The 18,403-nt window shown below is 39.0% G+C and overlaps 1 protein-coding gene across 2 annotated transcripts in view; it reads left to right on the forward strand.

The window, feature by feature from the left end:
- Nucleotides 1–18,403, forward strand: part of SGCG (sarcoglycan gamma) — a 175,369-nt gene that overhangs the window by 103,309 nt on the left and 53,657 nt on the right. For both annotated transcript variants that reach the window (XM_006159521.1, XM_006159522.2), the window contains exon 5: nucleotides 10,840–10,959. In XM_006159521.1, coding sequence (XP_006159583.1) covers nucleotides 10,840–10,959 — 120 coding nt within the window. The remainder of the gene's footprint in view (nucleotides 1–10,839; nucleotides 10,960–18,403) is intronic.

The following is an 18,403-nucleotide window of genomic DNA, read 5'->3' on the forward strand; positions in this document are numbered from 1 at the left end:
AAACCACCCCCCCACAAGGGATAATGGCCATGCCACAATCCCTTCTCTTCCATTCCCCTCCAGGGATCTTGAGCGTGCACACACACACCCAGCAGGATTTTCAAGCCACTGGGCACAGGGCTAGAACTATAGTTGGCCATGTGAGAGTCCTGAGATATAACTGCTCTGCCATCTGCTGGCCCTCTTAGGATTTCTTTTTATTATGCCAATACAAGATGCTCTCTGTTTTATGTTCTTTTTTAACCTTTGTAACTTGCTCTAGGGGATGAATTATGTTTCTCTTCTGCTTAGAAGTTCGATCTGATCATTCAGTCCAGAAAAATTCTCTGTGAATCTAGACATAAACCTGAATTTATCTATCCTACATGTTCTTCAAACTTATATAAATCAAGACATATTTTCATAGCAAAGTATACAGAGTTATGCTTTATCTTTATTACCATTGTTTCTTTTCTTCTATAGGGTACATACACTAGCCAGAGAGACAGAGAGACAGAAAGCAAGAAATCACCCTCCAGGGGAATGGCCATGCTTAATCCCTTCTCTTCCATTCTCCTCAAGATTTTGGGCATGCATGCACACGCGCCTGGCATGAGTTTCAAGCTGTTGGGTCCAAGATTCAAACTGTAGTCTGCTCTATGTAGTCAGTACCTTAACCACTGTATCACTTGCTGACACCACCATCATTTTATAAAAATATTTAACTATTACTTTTAAATGATTGAGAGATTTTTGCTTGTGTTTCTTTCACTCATTCAACAAATGTTCATTGAATTGCCTACGTGCTAGTTACTAGAGGTTGTCAAGTAACAACATAGCATATATATTATATGTTTTAGGAGATACAAAAGTAGAAAAATCTTTTGATACCCATAAAAATTGATTAGCAGAAATACTCATTTCTTTATTTATCTTTTGTTAAATGTGGATGTTTCTTTATCGTGCAAAGGAATTTAAAGATAATATAAATCTGCCTGCTATTTCATAACCAAAAAACAAATAAGAACAAAAAAAAAAAAACACTGAGAGTTAATTTACTCAAGATCACAGCTAGTTATTAGAAAAGTTAAAATAAGGATGACCCAGGACTTGCTTCTCTGAGCCACCTGTGTTCCAGGTAGCCATTCTCTTCTGTAACAACAATTCCTGAAATTGAGGCATGCCAGTCACATTCCTCACTGCTGAAAATACGGTTCTTATTTTCTGTCACCAAAGAATTACCAAGGGTTACATAGTGTTAAAAATTCTTCAGTTACTCATTGAAATTACCTTGGCTTAAACTGTGAACCTCAAATCTTTAGCTTTTCCCTTGGTGTCTCATGCCTAATAACATGTTTGAATTAGTGATTTCTATTAAAACTTGGTTGATAAAATCTGTTATTGAGCTAGGAAACATCACTTAGCTCACCAAATCCAAGATGTTGTTCACTAGATGACTTTCTATGGTCACTATCTTTTCAGCCTTAACATTTTCAAGAAGAAGTAAACTTAGCCAGTTTGAATATTAAAGTGTAATCTATGTAAACTAGACAAATCAATTTTATTAATTAAATGAGTATTTTCTAATACACTAGTGGAAAAAATGGCATCCAAAACAATCAAAACCAAAACTAAGTAAATTCTAAAAGAAACCAAATGTTTAAAAGCAGGCATTAGGAAGCAGCTGTTCAAGTGTCTGAACTAAAAGATAACAGATCGTAAGCAACAACAGAATCTGATTAGGCAAGGCCACTAGCCTCAACCTTGAGCTCTGTCTGTAATAGTGAACTCACTAGGGACCAGCAGTTAGCATAATGACTATGTCGCTGGACTCCCATGTAGTCGACCTCAGTTTGAGTCCTGAGCCCAGCGGCTTAAATTTACACCAGGTGCATGTGCACACGTGCTCAAGATCCCAAGAGGAGAACGGAGAAGGGATTGTGGTGTGGCCATCCCCCTGGGGGATGATTTCTCACTTTCCATCTCTCTGTCTGTCTCTGTCTTTCTGGTGAGCACACGCGCCCTATAGCAAAAACCTCTCCAAAAAAAAAAAGAGAAAGAAAGAAAAAGAACAGTGAGCTCGCTAGAGGAGTGACTATAGCAGTATAATCATTACAGATCTGACATGGAGATTTTCAAACTACAACCAAATAGACTTACTGGGAATGATGACGATGTTTATGGCACAAACTGGTCACTGCCACCCAGATATCTAAGTCACTTCTATTAAGTTCTCATCAGTTTCCTCTGCTGCAGCCACACTGTCTGGGATCTAGAATGCCAAGGACATTTTCCAAAGCTTTGATCTTGCTGAAGAATAAGAATCTCAATTATCCATCAAGTTGGCTAGAGTTCTTTGAACTTCTGCATTCCAAGAATTGCCATGATAAGCTTCTACGAACAACTTACATATTCAGAGTGTGACAGATATCAAGACTCTACATATAAAAAAGACAGTAACAATAACGTGAATATAATATTGCAGAATTTCAGGCACCCATTTTAGAAGACAGCCATGAAACTCCAACCAAGGTATCTTTGGGTATAATGACTAAACTGAATGGAAGAAATGTCTGGAATAATGCCAGAACTGTCCGTGTTAGCCCGTGTGCATGCTCCCCTAAATCCACCAAGATACAGGCTGCTGTTTTGAAACCTTTCTTAGGGAGGAAGGGGAAACAGGATAGTTACTCAGAGTCAAAAGATGACCTTCTAGCACGATATGCTACAGGGAAGAGAAGCTCCAAACACAAGACTGAAATAGGCTTTGAGAATGCCAGAAAGAAAAGAACAGAGGGTATTTATATTTTCAGACATGACTTGATCACGGACATTTGTGGTTCTGCAGAAAAAATTACTGCAGCAGCTATAGGGCTCTAAGAAGAGGTGTGAATTATGTTGGTGCTCAGAAACCATATCCCAAGATTGGTGGGAATTCACAAGATTTTCCTCTTTCACTCCAATCTGTTCATGCTGAGGTTTCTGCAGCCCCATCAGAGAAAAGTAACCAAGATCATTCTATTTGATGAGCAAACACAACCTGATTGCTCATGACGGGAGCCAACAATTTTGTTATGGAGAATTCTGGGGAAGTCATGACAGTAGGAATCCATGTTGTAAAAGAGGCCAGCCATGGTGGCACAACAAGAACGCAACTTTTCATAATGCTGAAGCCATATGGTGTGTCCTGAGGTCTTCTTGGCACACTAGTGTGCACTTGAGTCCATTATTCTGACTGGCTGAGGCTGGGGGTATACCAAGTGTGATGACTCTGGTAAGTCCATTTCTCTCTTTCTCTCTCTCTCTCTCTCTCTCTCTAAAGTAATTATAACAAAATTTAAAAAAAAACTTTTAAAAAATGCTGTAAGAGATACGAGTTGAAGTCCTCTAACCCTCACTGAAGAACCCTCTAAGACCTGGCCCAGTATGAGACTCACAAACATAAGAATGTGATGATATTTACTATTTACTAGAACTTTGATTCAGTTCTTACGAACAAGCACCAAATTCTCGAATGTTATAGGAAAGATTCTGGATTAAGCTTACAGAAGGTCAGCAGAAGCAAGAGCATGAGAATATGGAGAATTATACACTACATGACTGAACTCCAGGAGCAGAAATTTAAGAACGAGAATGCTAAGAATAATGAAGATGGGAGGGAAAGTACCAGCCTTGAACAGGAATATGCCCATGGTGATGGGCTGATGTGCACCATGGTTCCGTGAAGACCAGCAAGGACATTTCAAGAAGATGACTAGCACACCTGTGAGGAAGGAGAAAGCCCTAGCTGCTGCCCTCAGAATGAGTCATATTCTAACCAAGGGAGACTTCCAGGAAATCCACCTGGTCCAGCTGAAGGACAAACACAGTGCTTCCTCGAGAAAGTCCCCAAATAATTTAATAATAATATCAAAATAAGCAACGCTCATGGCTCAAGGGACAAGTTACTTTCACTTAATGGTACTGAACACATTCAGAGAATGCTCAAGTCTGACAGCAAGGTAAGACTAGCTGCTTCAATGACTAGAAAGACAAACTTTTTGAAAAGAAAGGAATACAAATAAAGATGAATCCATTTTTCAGTGCCACAAATAAAGAAAATAAAAAGAACTTTATGATGATGCATTGTAGTTGTCATGCCCAGTCAAAAAAATGGATGTTCCTTCATAGAAAAGCAATAGGCATCACCAGGTGTTCTTTGAGGAAAATGAGAAATTGAGTGAAATAACTCCGAAGTGATTTTTCTACTCAATGCACAATGCTTAATTTGTGTAATTATGCTGAGAATTTGTAATTCAAAACATAAAAGTTCATAGACTGATTGTTTGAAAACCATAGTTTAAAAAATATATAAAAGATAATTTATTTGAAAGATGACACAGTGTTTATATTGGGTAGGAGGTATGCAACATTACTAAGATTTTTAGAGTCGGATCTGAACAAAAAGATACAGTCTTTTCATTCCTTCTACCTCAATCCTCCCCCTTTATATCTTTGTCCCACGTACACTGGTAGGAAATAATTCTTTTTACTTTGGGATTTACCATTCCTTTATTTCCATTGTGAAAATAAACTTATTCATGTTTATTTTCTTATATCCCTTCATAACTTACATGAAAGATAGCATACAGTAGATATTCTTTTGCACTTTACTTTTTCCACTTAATGATATGTCCCAGAAATTACTTAATATCGATGCGTAAATATCTTTCTCATTCTTTTTTATAGCTGTATAGTACTCCATTGTACGGGTGCACCATAGTTATTCAATCATTCATATATTAGGCATTTTGGTTCTTCTCAATATTCTACAGTTACAAATATTAACACAAAGAATAACCACTACATGTATAGTATTTTGTTTTGGTTGGAGGTACATCTTTAGGGTAGATTTCTGGAAGTGAAACTCTTGGTATGTGCATACATAGTTTTGTTTCACTTTGTAAATTCCTATCTGGAAGGTGGTAGTAATTTGGATTCCTACCAGCAATATAGGAGAGCAGCTGTTTCCTGACAGGAAACACCAAGCCTCATCAAGATAATGTGTTGTCATACATGTCTGTGAATGTCCCATGGGCACTTGAGAAGAATGTATAACCTCTATTATCAGGACTTCGAGTTCCATATATGTCCATAAAAAGTGCCTTGTTGATGATATTTCTAGATCTTCTACTTCCTTATTTTTTAGTCCACTTGACCCATCTTGTACTGAAAATGTATATCAAATCCAGTGTCGTTAGCATGTTCTACCTATGTGACCTCGCATTGTTATTTTTTGTTTCATACAAGTGGTTGCTATGATATTTTGGTGATAAATATTCATAAATATTATTTCTGTGTTATAGGTGGTGGTTTTGGCATTTAAAAAGTCCTTTTCTGTCATGTTTAATTCTGGTGGCTTGAATTTCACATTGTCTTCTGTCAGGATTTCTATCCCACTTCCATTTTATGTCCATCTCCTGAAATACTTCTGTTCATCCCTTAAATGACCCTTCACCAACGCTCTTCACCTCATCGGTCTCCTGCAGTCTTCTTAACCTCTCATTGCTTACCATAAAGCCTGTGAAGGGGCAAGAGTTTGAACAGCTGTGGCCCTGGAACTTGTTCATTGCTTCCCTTTGATGCAGTGATTTTGCCACTCCTCTGTCTTTAAATAATGCCAAGGGTGTGGTTTGTGTAAAATTTTACAGCTCTGAAGCTGTTCCATTTAATTTGGAGACCAGACTTTGGAAAGCTGGTTACCATGGAGCCACCACTGTCTTTACCACCCAGAAATCTATCATTTCCCAATTAAATAAAAGCATCTTCATAGGATTATTTTAATGGGTATGTAATATTCCAAGGAATACACACACACACATATACACTCACACATATACATATATATCATTTGATTAAACAATTTTCAAATATTGGATTTACATTTTTTTCATTCGGCTAATGCTGCAGTTATTAACTCAGGCTACCTTTATATATGTAGTGGGTATTTAATAAATGCTTGTTGAATAAATGAAATAAATTAAAGATTAGATGAGATAGGACAGGCTGAGGGAACAGTCTAAACTGGAGATGAGATTCCAGGAGATGGGATGGGGCAAGATGGCCTATCCAGGATTGTCAGAAGTAAAAAAAGGATAAGCTCAAGTTTCAGCCATGATCTTTATGACGTTTGATCTTGGAAAGGATCATGAATGGGTGGCAAAGGCAATAGTTAGCAGCCAAGACAGAAGTTAAACTGCTCCAAAGCAGAATGAGCAAAGAGGGTCATCCTCAGAGACTGCTGGGAACAGCAAAAGGCCATTGCCAGTCCCTGTAGGTCCATGAACTCATGATGCACAGTGTGGCTGATTAGCCTAAAGAACAGAGCTGGTTTATATGGTTGTCAAAAACAATCAAATCTGGGCCATCTGGTGGCATGGTGGCTGGGGCAGCTAGATCCCATGTGGCCAATTATGTGATTAAAGTCTTGGAGTTGGCAACTTGAAAAACACACCAGGTGCATGTGCATGCATAACCCAAATCCTGAAAGGAGGGAGAGATGGAGGAGAAGGGATTGAAGCATAATCTAATTCCTTGGGGGAGGGTGCTTTCTCACTTTCCCTCTCTGTCTCTCTCCAGCAAGCACACATGCACTATAGAAAATTAAAAATAAATCAATGAAATCAGGTTTAAAATTTAAAAATTTGGGGGCCAGCAGGTAGTTAAGGCACTGGACTCTCACATGGCCAACTGCAGTTCGAGTCACAGACCTAGCGGCTTAAAACTCACACCAGATGTGTGTGCATGTATGCCTAAAATCCCAGGAAGAGAATGGAGAAGAAGGGATTGCTGCATAGCTATCCCCTCACCCCAGGGGTGATTTCTCACTTTCCCTCTCACTGTCTCTCTGTCTCTCCAGTGAGCGTATGCACCCTATAGCCAAAAAAGAAAAGGAAAAAAATTTCAATTTTGTTGTACATACAAAAGAACTGTTTGTGAACTGGGGTCTTTAAATCAGAAGTGGTAGGAAGCTATTCTGAGTCATGGTTTTATAGCTTAGATTATAAGTGAAAATGAGGAAGGCACTTAACTAGGACAGTTGTTTAATCAGGACTGTTATTTTGAAAGTTGTTATCATGATTAGTTAATACAGTGGAGGTTTTCAGATGGCTGAGTATTGGTTAAGAGTGGTCATCTTTTTATTTATTTATTTATTTATTTATTTATTTATTTATTTATCGAGAGAGAAAGACCAACATGACTTTCTTGATCTCATGTCATGATGTTCCCTTCCCGCAGCCACGCAGCCAACCAGGAGCATGGGGCTGTAGGAACTGAGCTCTGGTCTGTACGGCTTCCAGCATTGCAGGACATTGCACCACTACAGCTGGACCAGAAGTCATCAGCATATACCATTTTTGGAAGACAACTTGTTTTATTTATGATTATCAGAGGCTTTTTATTTTTTTGAGAGATTTTAGCTATAGGGCACATGCACTTGCCTGAGAGACAGAGAGACAAAAAGTGAGAAATCACCCCTCAGGGGAATTGTCATGCTGCAATCCTTTCTCCTCCAACCTCCTCTCAGGATTTTGGGCATGTATGCACACATGCCTAGCGTGAGTATAAGCCGCCGAACTGTGTTAGACTATTTGGGAGTCCAGTGACATAACCATTATGGCATCTGTTAGACCCAGATTATCAGGCATTTATGAGAGGAACTCAAAAGCTCATGAAAAATGAAGTATGAGGTTTTTTGGTGCAAAATATTTTTAAATACACGCATTGTTTTTGTGTAATAAATATTTTCCTGAACTTTTTGAAGACTGTCATATTAGAAGTAATCTAAGTTCCACTTGTATGACCTAAGTGGCTTTTTCTGCCACTTAGGTATTCTTAAGCCTGGTTTTTACTTTATTTCAGTCCAGGTGAGAGTCACTAAGACCAGGCTCATCAAGGGAAGCTGCGTAAAACAAGACTGCATCAAGAAAGTCGTAGAACAAATGTAACCACAGTTTTGTGCTTCCAATCCAATACTTTCTCTATATATTGCATTTGTAGCAATAGATGTTTCCTTTTTCTAAAGGACTTTTTGATATTTGTTTTTAAATGGTGTTATTTTAAATTAAAGATACCATAAGAAAAAAGATTTGCTAATAAGACATATTGTATGTAAGGAAAAATCCAATGACATTTTTAATAGAAAATCCATACACCAATCTCACAAACTTAATCAGATTATGAAACCATTAACTTTTTTCTTTGTACCAAAGACATTCATCAAAAATCATATTGTGCAGATAGTTCTTTGCTTATCAACAAGTTAGAATTTGAAGTTCACTTCTTAAAGATCTCTGCTGCAAAAGCGAATTAGCACTTTGGCTCTAATCGGTGACTAATTAGGTTATAAAAACTGGTAGAATGTTAATAAAAACTTAAAGATTAAATACAAACTGAGTAACTATGGTCTTGTTATCACTTACAGAGCAGCATACTTTCCTCTGAAGTAGGAAGCGTATTTAACTTTAAGCATTCAGTGTCTGTATTTTTTTTAGTAAAATGGAGGTGGAATTCTATTCACTTCCATACCTTTGTTCTGGGAGTTCATGTTTTGAACTGGAGTACCTCCTCCCTTAACATGGAAACACGAACTCTGGGGGCTGGCAGTAGCATAGCAGATAAGGCATTAACTCCCACATAGCAGACCACGGTTCGAGTCCTGAACCTGGCGACTTGCTTTCTCACTTTCCCCTTCTCTTTCTCTCTGTCCCTTTCTGGTCAAATTAAAAAATAGTAATAATAATAATAACAAATAAAGTTAAATAAGTAATTCTGAAAAGAAAAGAAGAAAAACATGAACTCTTTCTTCATGGTCAGCTCAATATCAACTTCCCCTGAATGCTATTCCTGACCCCAGAAGATGGACCAAGAATTTCTTATCAGGATTCTTTCATATATATATATATTTTTTTTTTTTGGAGAGATTTTCACTGTAGGGCGCGTGCGCTCGCCAGACAGACAGAGAGAGACATAGAGACAGAAAGCGAGAAATCACCCCCCAGGGGGGATGGTCACGCCGCAATCCCTTCTCCTCCATTCTCCTCTCGGGATCTTGGGCACGCACGCACACGCGCCCAGCGTGAGTTTTAAGCCACCGGGTCCGGGACACGAACCGCGGTCGACTACGTGGGAGTCCAGCGACATAGCCATTACACTAACTGCTGGTTCCCTCATATTTTTTATTAATACTTTTTTTTGGTATAAGTTTTTATGCATTTATTTCCTTTGAAAGATAAAGGGAAAACAGCACCCTCCACAGGGTCTTCATGCTAGGATCCTGCCTCCTGCCCTGCAGCCAGCCAGGATCACAGCTTCACATACCTGGTGTGTCAGGGAGACCCCCGGACATGAATCCAGGACCTTTCCACATGGTGACCATGTCCAAAACTGATCAATATATTAACTGAAAAGCTTACTTTGTACCCGACAATTGTGATAAATGCTTCAATGGGACACAGACATACACAAAATTAAATGAGTTGACCAATTTTCTCAACAAACTTACTTTTATAGATGAGAATATAAGACTAACAGGGAAAAAAAAAATCGGGGAACGCATACCTGCTTTTTTTGTTTGTTTTAAGGCTTTTGCCATAGGCACTATGCTTGCCAGAGACACAGAGTCAGTGAGAGAGAAAGTGAGAAATCCACCCCCTAGGGAGATGGCCACACTACAATCCCAGAATTCTCCATTCTCCTCCTGGGATTTGGGGCATGCACACACTTGTACTCAGCTTTATTTTCAAGCCACCAGGTCCAGAACCCAAACCGCAGTCAGCCGTGTATAAATCCAGTGCTTTAACCACCACACCACATGCTGGCCCTAACTCATACTTTCTTAGCAGATTATGAAGGCTGGTTCTAGAAATTAATCCTAGCTGTCTAGGTTAGAAAGACAGAAAATAGATTGAAGTTAGGAAACTCCCAATAGTGAGCACCTGGAGTCCAGGCATAGCCGAGTGCATGAGTGAGAGGGGTAAGACAGTGCACAGATCTCCAGCAGCCCAGGGCCACAGCAACCCTGGAGCCTGGCACGTAGTGGGCACTTTATGTTGCTGAATAAATCAGTGCATTGGAAGGAAATGGGTCTAGAGCTTAGTGAGCTTGGAAGCAAAAGCTAATAGAGAGAAAGAAGGTATGAAGAAGACAGAAATGCCTTAGGTGAAGGGAAAGTGCAAGAACTTGGGAGAGGAGTGTTCTTCTACAGTGCTGTTGGTTTTCCCATGGAGTAAGCAGTGAGGAGCTTGTAAGACATTCGGTGTAGATTCACCTTCTCTGTTAAGCTTGACCATTTAAGTGAGCAATATATAAGGTTGCCTTTCACAAATCCTACATTTTGGAATGTAAAATTTCTAGTTGGTTAATAAAAGAATATCAATTTAATTATGAGAAGAACTATTTTGGTCAAGTTTTCAAAATCCAAAAAAATATTGTTTTAAATGGTTTCTTCATACATATACTAAATATTGGTTAACATCTCAAAAGCTCTCCAAGAAGTTCATACGAAATGTATATTATGAAAAAACTATAGAATGAGTTCAAAGTTTATTGCACCAAAATAAACTCATACTTTAATTCCATTTTTCTGTAAATTTTTGAAATCCTCTTCTGCATTTGACATAAATCAATTTTACCACTGTAATTTATTTAGGCCTAAAACTTGCTAAGTTTAATCATACAATTAAAAAAAAAAAACTATTGGTAACATATCCTAAATGTGTAATCACCTGATATTGCTGAGTAGCAGGACATACATAAAAAGTCGAAGTTTAGACACTGCTGATAATAAATGCTTTCTAATCAAATGTTTTGACGTTTCAGGTCCCAAAATGGTAGAAGTCCAGAGTCAACAGTTTCAGATAAACTCCAAAGATGGCAAGCCACTGTTTACTGTTGATGAAAAGGAAGTCATGGTTGGTACAGATAAACTTCGAGTGACTGGTATGTAGTCTCTTGAGAAAAACAATATCCCAAGGGATGCACTTCTGCAAAAGCAAATTTGTATTTTTGGCAAGTTTACGCTAGGATCTTACAGGTAGTCCAGAAGAGGCAGTTTTGATTTATTGACCCGGTGTTTTGTTTAAACTTCTTTGATACTCTCCCTGAAGAATAAAATCCTCCTCGTGATCTTTGCCCACTCTTCTCTTTCTTCCACCACATTGTTATATTCTTTTTTTTTTTTTTTTTTTTTTTTTTAGGAGGGCATGTGTACTTGTTGGAGAAAGAGAGAGAGAAAGAAGGAAAGTGAAAAAGCACCGTCCATGGAGCATGGTCATGCTACAGTTTCTTCTCTCTCATCTCTCTCCCCTTTCAGGATTTTGTTTAGCATGCTTTTCAAGTCACCAGGTATGGGATTCAAACTGTGCAGTCGGCTGTGTGGAATCCAGCCACCTTAACCACTACGCCCTGGGACGGTCTCACAATGGTACTCTTTATCTCTTTCTAACTGGCGTAACCCAAAAGCTTATCATTAGAGACTTCAAGAACTTTGTGGGAAAATGTAATTAAAATATGACTTTATTGATGCAAAAAAACTTTTGAAATCATCCACAGCTGTTTTTTTCATAATACTCATTTTCCAGGAACTTGTCAAAAACCCTTTATATAGTCCTCTGTCATCTGTACAATTCAAGTATCTGCTTTGCATGTTTTTTTTTTTTATTTCCATTGTACAAGGTACTTGTGTTCTATATTTCCAAAAAGAAAAGTTTTCTGCTGTTAAAATAAGGAGTTCTCATAGGACTCATTGTCAGGACTGGAAAAAAATTTCAGGACATATTCGCAATTCACTTACTGAGCTTCTGTAACAACTAGAAAACATAAACGATCATACACTCATTAAGCCTATTCCAGTACTTTTCTGTACTATTCTGAAAACCAATAGCAATGTTATTCTCTCATACAGTATTTTCAGTACTTAAAATGAGAAAGAAATCATGTTCTCAGGCTTGGGAGTAGATTCAACCCTAACACAAAGTTTTATATAATATATATTCCCCCAAAAATGAACCATAAATATTATACCCTAATGTTACAGCATACTCTAATACAATGGTGCCCCTTGTTTCCTTACTAAAATAAAGACCACTAGGATATCTAATAATTAAAGGAAATTGATTATTGCCTGACAAAGTGCTTTGGTTATCAGAATTCACCGTTTTAGAATATGGAGAATATGGTCTTTGTAGATCTAGTTTTTGTTCCTACTTGAACAATTACTAGCTACATAATTTTGGGCAAATTAGTCTCTCTTGGCTGATTCCTCATAAAAATAAATAAATAAATAAATAATAAAAATGTTATGTTTATTTATTTCTTCTGAGATAGGAAAGAGAGACTCACCCCCAACAAGGTCTTTACAGAACCACCCATCGCAGCCTCAGTCACCTAGGATCTTGACCGCACACTGAGCATATATAGGGAACACTCGGGATGCAAACCCAGGACCAACCCCAGCAGCCTTGGCATCGTGGAGCACTTTTTTGTTTTTATTTTTTTAGAGAGAGATTTTTGCCATAGGGCACATGCACTTGCTGGAAAGACTGAGAGAGAGAGAGACACAGAAAGCGAGAAATCACTCCCCAGGGGGGATGGATATGGTTCAGTCCTTTCTCCTCCATTCTTTTCTCAGGATTTTGGGTGCACAAGCACCCAGTGTGTTTAAACCTCCAGGACCACAACTCGAACTGCAGTCAACTACATGGGAGTCCAGCAATGTAACCATTAAGGCATCTGCTGGCTCCTCATGTAGCATTTTTAAAATGGATTGATGTCCACCGTACTGTCATTGCTGGATGAAATGGATTAATGTGTGAAAGGACAGCAGAGTTCTCGGTAGAGTGTTATTGCACTGCAAAGTAATGAGTAGGGAAATAGTCCAAGTAACAGATTAGATTGCTACAAACCCAAGGCAGATTAGATTGCTACAAACCCAAACCTACACAGATAAACAATAAAAGGAGCCTTTCCCTAGCCCAGGTCCCCTTCCCAGGCTATGATGTCAATTAGTGGAAAAAGTGAGAAAATCTGACAACTACTGTCCTTGTTACCTGCAGACATGCATCAGAATCACCTCGAGAGCTTGTTAAGATGTTTCTGGACTTCATTCTCAGTTTCTAGAGGGATCTAGAAGGATCTAGAGTTTCTAGATCTAGAATGAGACATTCGAACTTGTGTTTCTCACAAGTTCCAAGTGATGCAGGTGTTACATTGTAGGACCACACTTGGAGAACCCCTGCCATACACAACTTGAATAGAGTCGTCAGGAGGAGCAATAGATCAGCAGCCTCGCTGCTCTCTCCAGCACATACATTCAAGTTGTCCTTTGTAAGACAGGTTCTTTTCTTCAATTCTGTAATTTTGCTTTTGTCTGAGGCACAAATTTCCTCCCACTTCTCCTTGTCTCCCATAACACTCCCTAGAGCAAGTATACTCCATAATGTCTGCATGTTTTCCTTGTCATTATGCCATGGCAAAAACATGGAGTTCTTTTGCCAGGACAACCATGATTGATGAGTGTATAAACCATACAATTTTGACCCAGACCATAACTCTTCTCAATTTTCCAATATTTTCTTGGCTTCCCTAAATTCCATGATTAAACAAACGCAAGAAATTCTACAATTATGACTTTTCGTGTTTAGACTCTCTATCCAAGGTCTTACTTTTTCTGTATACAGTTCAGGCTTTCTCTGCCTTAACACTACTAACATTTGTGGCTAGATAATGTTTTTGGTTATGGGTGAGGGGGGTTTAATAGCATTCCCGGTCAGTGGCATCCACCACTCCACCAGTAGTGATAAACAGAAATGTCTCCAGACATTCTCAAAGTCCCATTGTTGGCAGAGAGATAATAACATCATCTCCATCTGAGAACTGCTAGTCTATCTTAAATCTATGCTGTTCCCTGGAATTTATACGTGTCAGGAATTAAGCAGAATGCCTACCTATAGTACAAAACAATTAAGACATGCTCTTCTCTTTCGTGATGTTTATATTGTGAGCAAGGCACTGGAGGGATGAAAAGATAAATTATTGGGTTGTTGGAAAAGTCATGACATGTTTTTACATAGAAAAGTATAGAAAAATACACGTGCTAAGACCAATAGAAGATGTTTAGGTGGGACCAGTAATTAGTGTAATGGCTATGTCACTGGACTCCATGTAGCCCACTACAGTTCGAGTCCCAGACCCGGTGGCTTAAACTCACGCTGGACACGTGTGCGTGTGTGCCCAAGATCCCAAGAGGAGAATGGAGGAGAAGGGATTGCAGCATAGCCATCCCCCCGGGGGGTGATTTCTCATTTTCTCTCTCTCTCTCTCTTTCCAGTGAGTGCACACGCCCTATAGCAAAAACCTCTTAAAAAAAAAAAAAAAGGATGTTTAGGCAATGGTATAGGGAGCAGCCTAAAGAAATTAGTTTTGCCAAGGTGTGGTGGAAAAAGAGTGGCAGAGGAGGTTTCTCAGAGAAAAAGATCTTTGAAAGTGTCCTAGGAAGACGGATAGAATTTATCAGGAAGGAAATGTAAGGATTATCATTCTACAAAGAGTGGAGAGCACGGATGGATATTAATGGACACTTGCTAAAAATAACCTTGAGTAATTTTTATAAGAATCAGACTGAGTTCCAGCCCCAGCTGCTTCATTGCGTGGGCACATGACCTTAACCAAGTGTTCTATCTCTCCGTGCATTGCACTACGGCCCAAACATCTGCATTCACTGATCACAGGATATTAAACAATCCAACAAAGCAAATATAAAATTTTTTGAGAGGTTTTTGCTATAGGGCACGTGTACTCGCCAGACAGAGAGAGACAGAGACAGAAAGCGAGAAATCACCCCCTGGGGGGATGGTCACGCCGCAATCCCTTCTCCTCCATTCTCCTCTTGGGATCTTGGGCATGCATGCACATGCACCTGGCGTGAGTTTTAAGCCACCAGGTCCAGGACACGAACTGCGGTCGATTACATGGGAGTCCAGCGACATAGCCATTACAGTAACTGTTGGTCCCAGCAAATGTAAATTGACTGTGAAATTAAATTACAAGTCATGCAAAAGATGTATGGTTTTAGGAGGTCAAAAATAATATAGAAATATAAGAATAGCTGACAAAACCACTAACAAAAGAAGGCCTAGAAAAGAAAAGTTGGCAACAGCTGAAGAAATGAAAAATCAACCAGGTACTTCAAAGATCAATCCTTTTAATATCACAAGATTAATAATCACCTTGGGATGACTGATGATGCCTTCAGTTTGGCTGTTGTTATGATTTTACTGCCAATGTGAAAAATTAAATGAATGATGTCATTTCATGCCACTGAGGTATGGGGAGTTCTAAGGATGACCTCTAGTGACCTTTGTCCTTGTATAATTTCTTGTCCTTTAAGTGTGGGAAAGATCTGTGAAAATGATGAGATATCACTCCTATGATTATGTGATTTACATGGAAAGAGAATCCAGGTGGCCTAATCTAACCATAGTGCCATTAAAGGTAGAGTATTCTCAGGCTGGTCGAAGAAGGGAAACTCAAAAAAATTCAAAGAACATGAAGGATCTGCTGCTCTGTTTTTTATGAAGATGAAGAGTGCCTGAGACAAGGAATGTAGTAGCTTCAAAAGCTGACAGAGGCCCTTGAGTGATAACAGGTAACGGGGCTCAGTCTTGCAACCTTGAGGGACTGAATTCTGTCAGTCATCTAAGCTAGGAAGTGCATTATTGCTTAGAACCTCCAGATGAAGATCCTACTTGGCTGGCATCTTGTGAGAGTCTGACCATAAACACAGCCAAGGGCCAGCAGGTGGCATTATGGTTGAGGTGCTATATCCCACATGTTTGAGTCCCAGACTGAGTGGCTTGGGAAACATGCCAAATGGTGTGCATGCATGGCCAAAATCTCTAGAGGAGAATGGAGGAGAAGGGATTATGGCATGGCTATCACCCCCAAGGAGTTATCTCTCTCTCTCTCTCTCTTTGTCTCTCCCATGAGTGGATACACCTTATAGCAAATTTAACTCAATCAAACAGAAAAAAACAGCCACTGGGTATGACTGGAGACTTTACGAAACTGTTAGCAAACAAATGATTATGATTTTAAGCAGCTCAGTTTATCATAATGTATAATACTGAAATAGAAAACTAAAAAAAGCCACCCTACAATTCGAATTGTGTTGAAATATTATATCAAAAAAGATTTATTCTTTAGTTTGTATAATTTTTTTTAAAGTTTATATTTTTTCATGAGAAAGAGAGTCATCCCCAAAAGTGTTGTCATGCCAAAATCCACTCTCAGCCTCAGCTGGCCTACATGACAGGCATGTACACATGCCTGACATGCTCAGGGAGGTCCCAGGATGTGAACTCAGGACTCTTTCTATTGAGTCCAGCTGTGTTACCACTATACCACCACTTGGCATATATTTTACATAATTTCATACCTACTACAATTATGAGTAAATTTTGTTAAATACAAACTAGGATAAGAATGTTTCTGTAAACTAATTTTTCAAGATAATACCACTGAAACTTTTCTCCACTACTTACTATAAAAGTTTGGTGTCAGGGCTAGCAGATGGCATATCAGTTACATTGCTGAACTCCCACATGGCTGACAACTATTCGAGTCCCAAACCTGGTAGCTTCAAACTCAATTCAGGCACATGTGCAAGAATGCCCAAAATCCCAAGAGGAGAATGGAAGAGAAGGGATTGCAGCATGGCCATCCCCCCCAGAGGGGGGAGGCGGATTTCTCACTTTCTGTCTCTCTGTCTCTTTCTGTCCATCGGGTGGGCAGATGTTCCCTATAGCAAAAATCTCTTGCTCAAAAAATAAAGTTTGTTGTCTATTTTAAGTGCATTGATTCCAAGAAGCCTTTGAAATTTCTTGGATCAGCAAGAGTAGCAGGAGTTTGTATCCAAGGAAAGAGGTAACAGAAGAGATTGAGCCAGCCTTACTCTGGGGACTGGGAAAGAAAAAAATGCTTTGTGACACATATCTCCTCTCTAGTCACTTGTGCAGCTGCCCAAAACCCAAGCGAAGTGGTTCTTTCTTTCAGATGGTACACTCCAGGTGCCAGCAGGTGGTGTAGTGGTTAAGGTACTGGACTCCCACATGGCCAACCGTGGTTTAAGTCCTGAACCCAGCCAGCAGCTTGAAAATCACACCAGGATCATGTGTGTGCATGCCTAAAATCCCAAGAGGAGAATGTAGGAGAAGGAACTGCATTGTGGCCCTCCTTCCTGGGGGGTGATTTTTCACTTTCCCTCTCTTTGTCTGTCTCTGTCTCTCTCCAGTAGTGCATGAGGCCTATAGCAAAAACCTTTTAAAAAATTAAAAAGATAGTACACTCCAAACTCCTGATTATGTACTAAATCCTCGTCTTGACTCAGATAAAAGTGTTTATTCTTAATTACTCAACTAATAAGATAGAACCTTTTAATTCTTTTTTTAAAAATTATTTCCTTTATGAGAGTTAGAGAGAAAAATAGGAGAAAGAGAGAGAGAGAAAGAAACATTTCTAACATGGTCCTCACCCCGCAATACCCAGTTTTGGCCAGCCCAGATCATGGTCAGGCGGCCATCATGCACAGGGAGACTGGTTCACCAACCCAGGACCTTTCTGCTGTTGGCCGAGTTACAGTACCACTACACCACAGCCTGGTGTACACGTTCATTTTTAAACAGGTTTCATATAGACTTTAGTCAACTAGGACACTGTCCAATTCGTGTAAGAGATTAAACAATTTCACCAACTCAGTTTGAAGTTAACCCAGGCCTTTAAGCAAGCTTATTTCCTTCTGCTAAATACAGAATTATCAAGTGATAAAAGTTAATGTGCCTCTTTTATTAACTCCTGTTACAAAACATATTATTGAAATAACATCAAAATTTCATCTTCAAAAAAAAAAAAAAGATTCCATCCCATTGCAAGAACTGACTTTTGGCAGATAAATTGTGAGTTTGGCTGCCCCAAATGTTTTAGTTCTATGGCAACAATTTGCTAGGCCGAGTTCACTCCCCAACACTGAATTAAAACAGAGTCCTGTAATAGTATCCAGTTCTCACCACTAACTAGTAAAACAAGATCTAATGATTGTTTCAGTTCGATTACTTTTTGTGCAGAAGGATTACAGAAAGTCAAAAGTGATGATTTATTGCAGCATTATTGACAGTTGCTAAGACATGGAAGCAACCTAAGTGTTCAAGAACTGATGACTGGGTTGAAAAATGATAGTACATATATACTATGGATATATATATTCACAAATAAAAAATGATAGTACATATATACTATGGATATATATACACACAAACATATTCGGCCATAAGAAACAATGAGACCCTGTCATTTGATTCAAAGTGGATGAACATGGAAGACTTATTGCTAA

Source organism: Tupaia chinensis, unplaced genomic scaffold, assembly GCF_000334495.1.
Source record: "Tupaia chinensis unplaced genomic scaffold, TupChi_1.0 Scaffold000634_1, whole genome shotgun sequence".
In the NCBI taxonomy this organism is placed as follows: domain Eukaryota; kingdom Metazoa; phylum Chordata; class Mammalia; order Scandentia; family Tupaiidae; genus Tupaia; species Tupaia belangeri.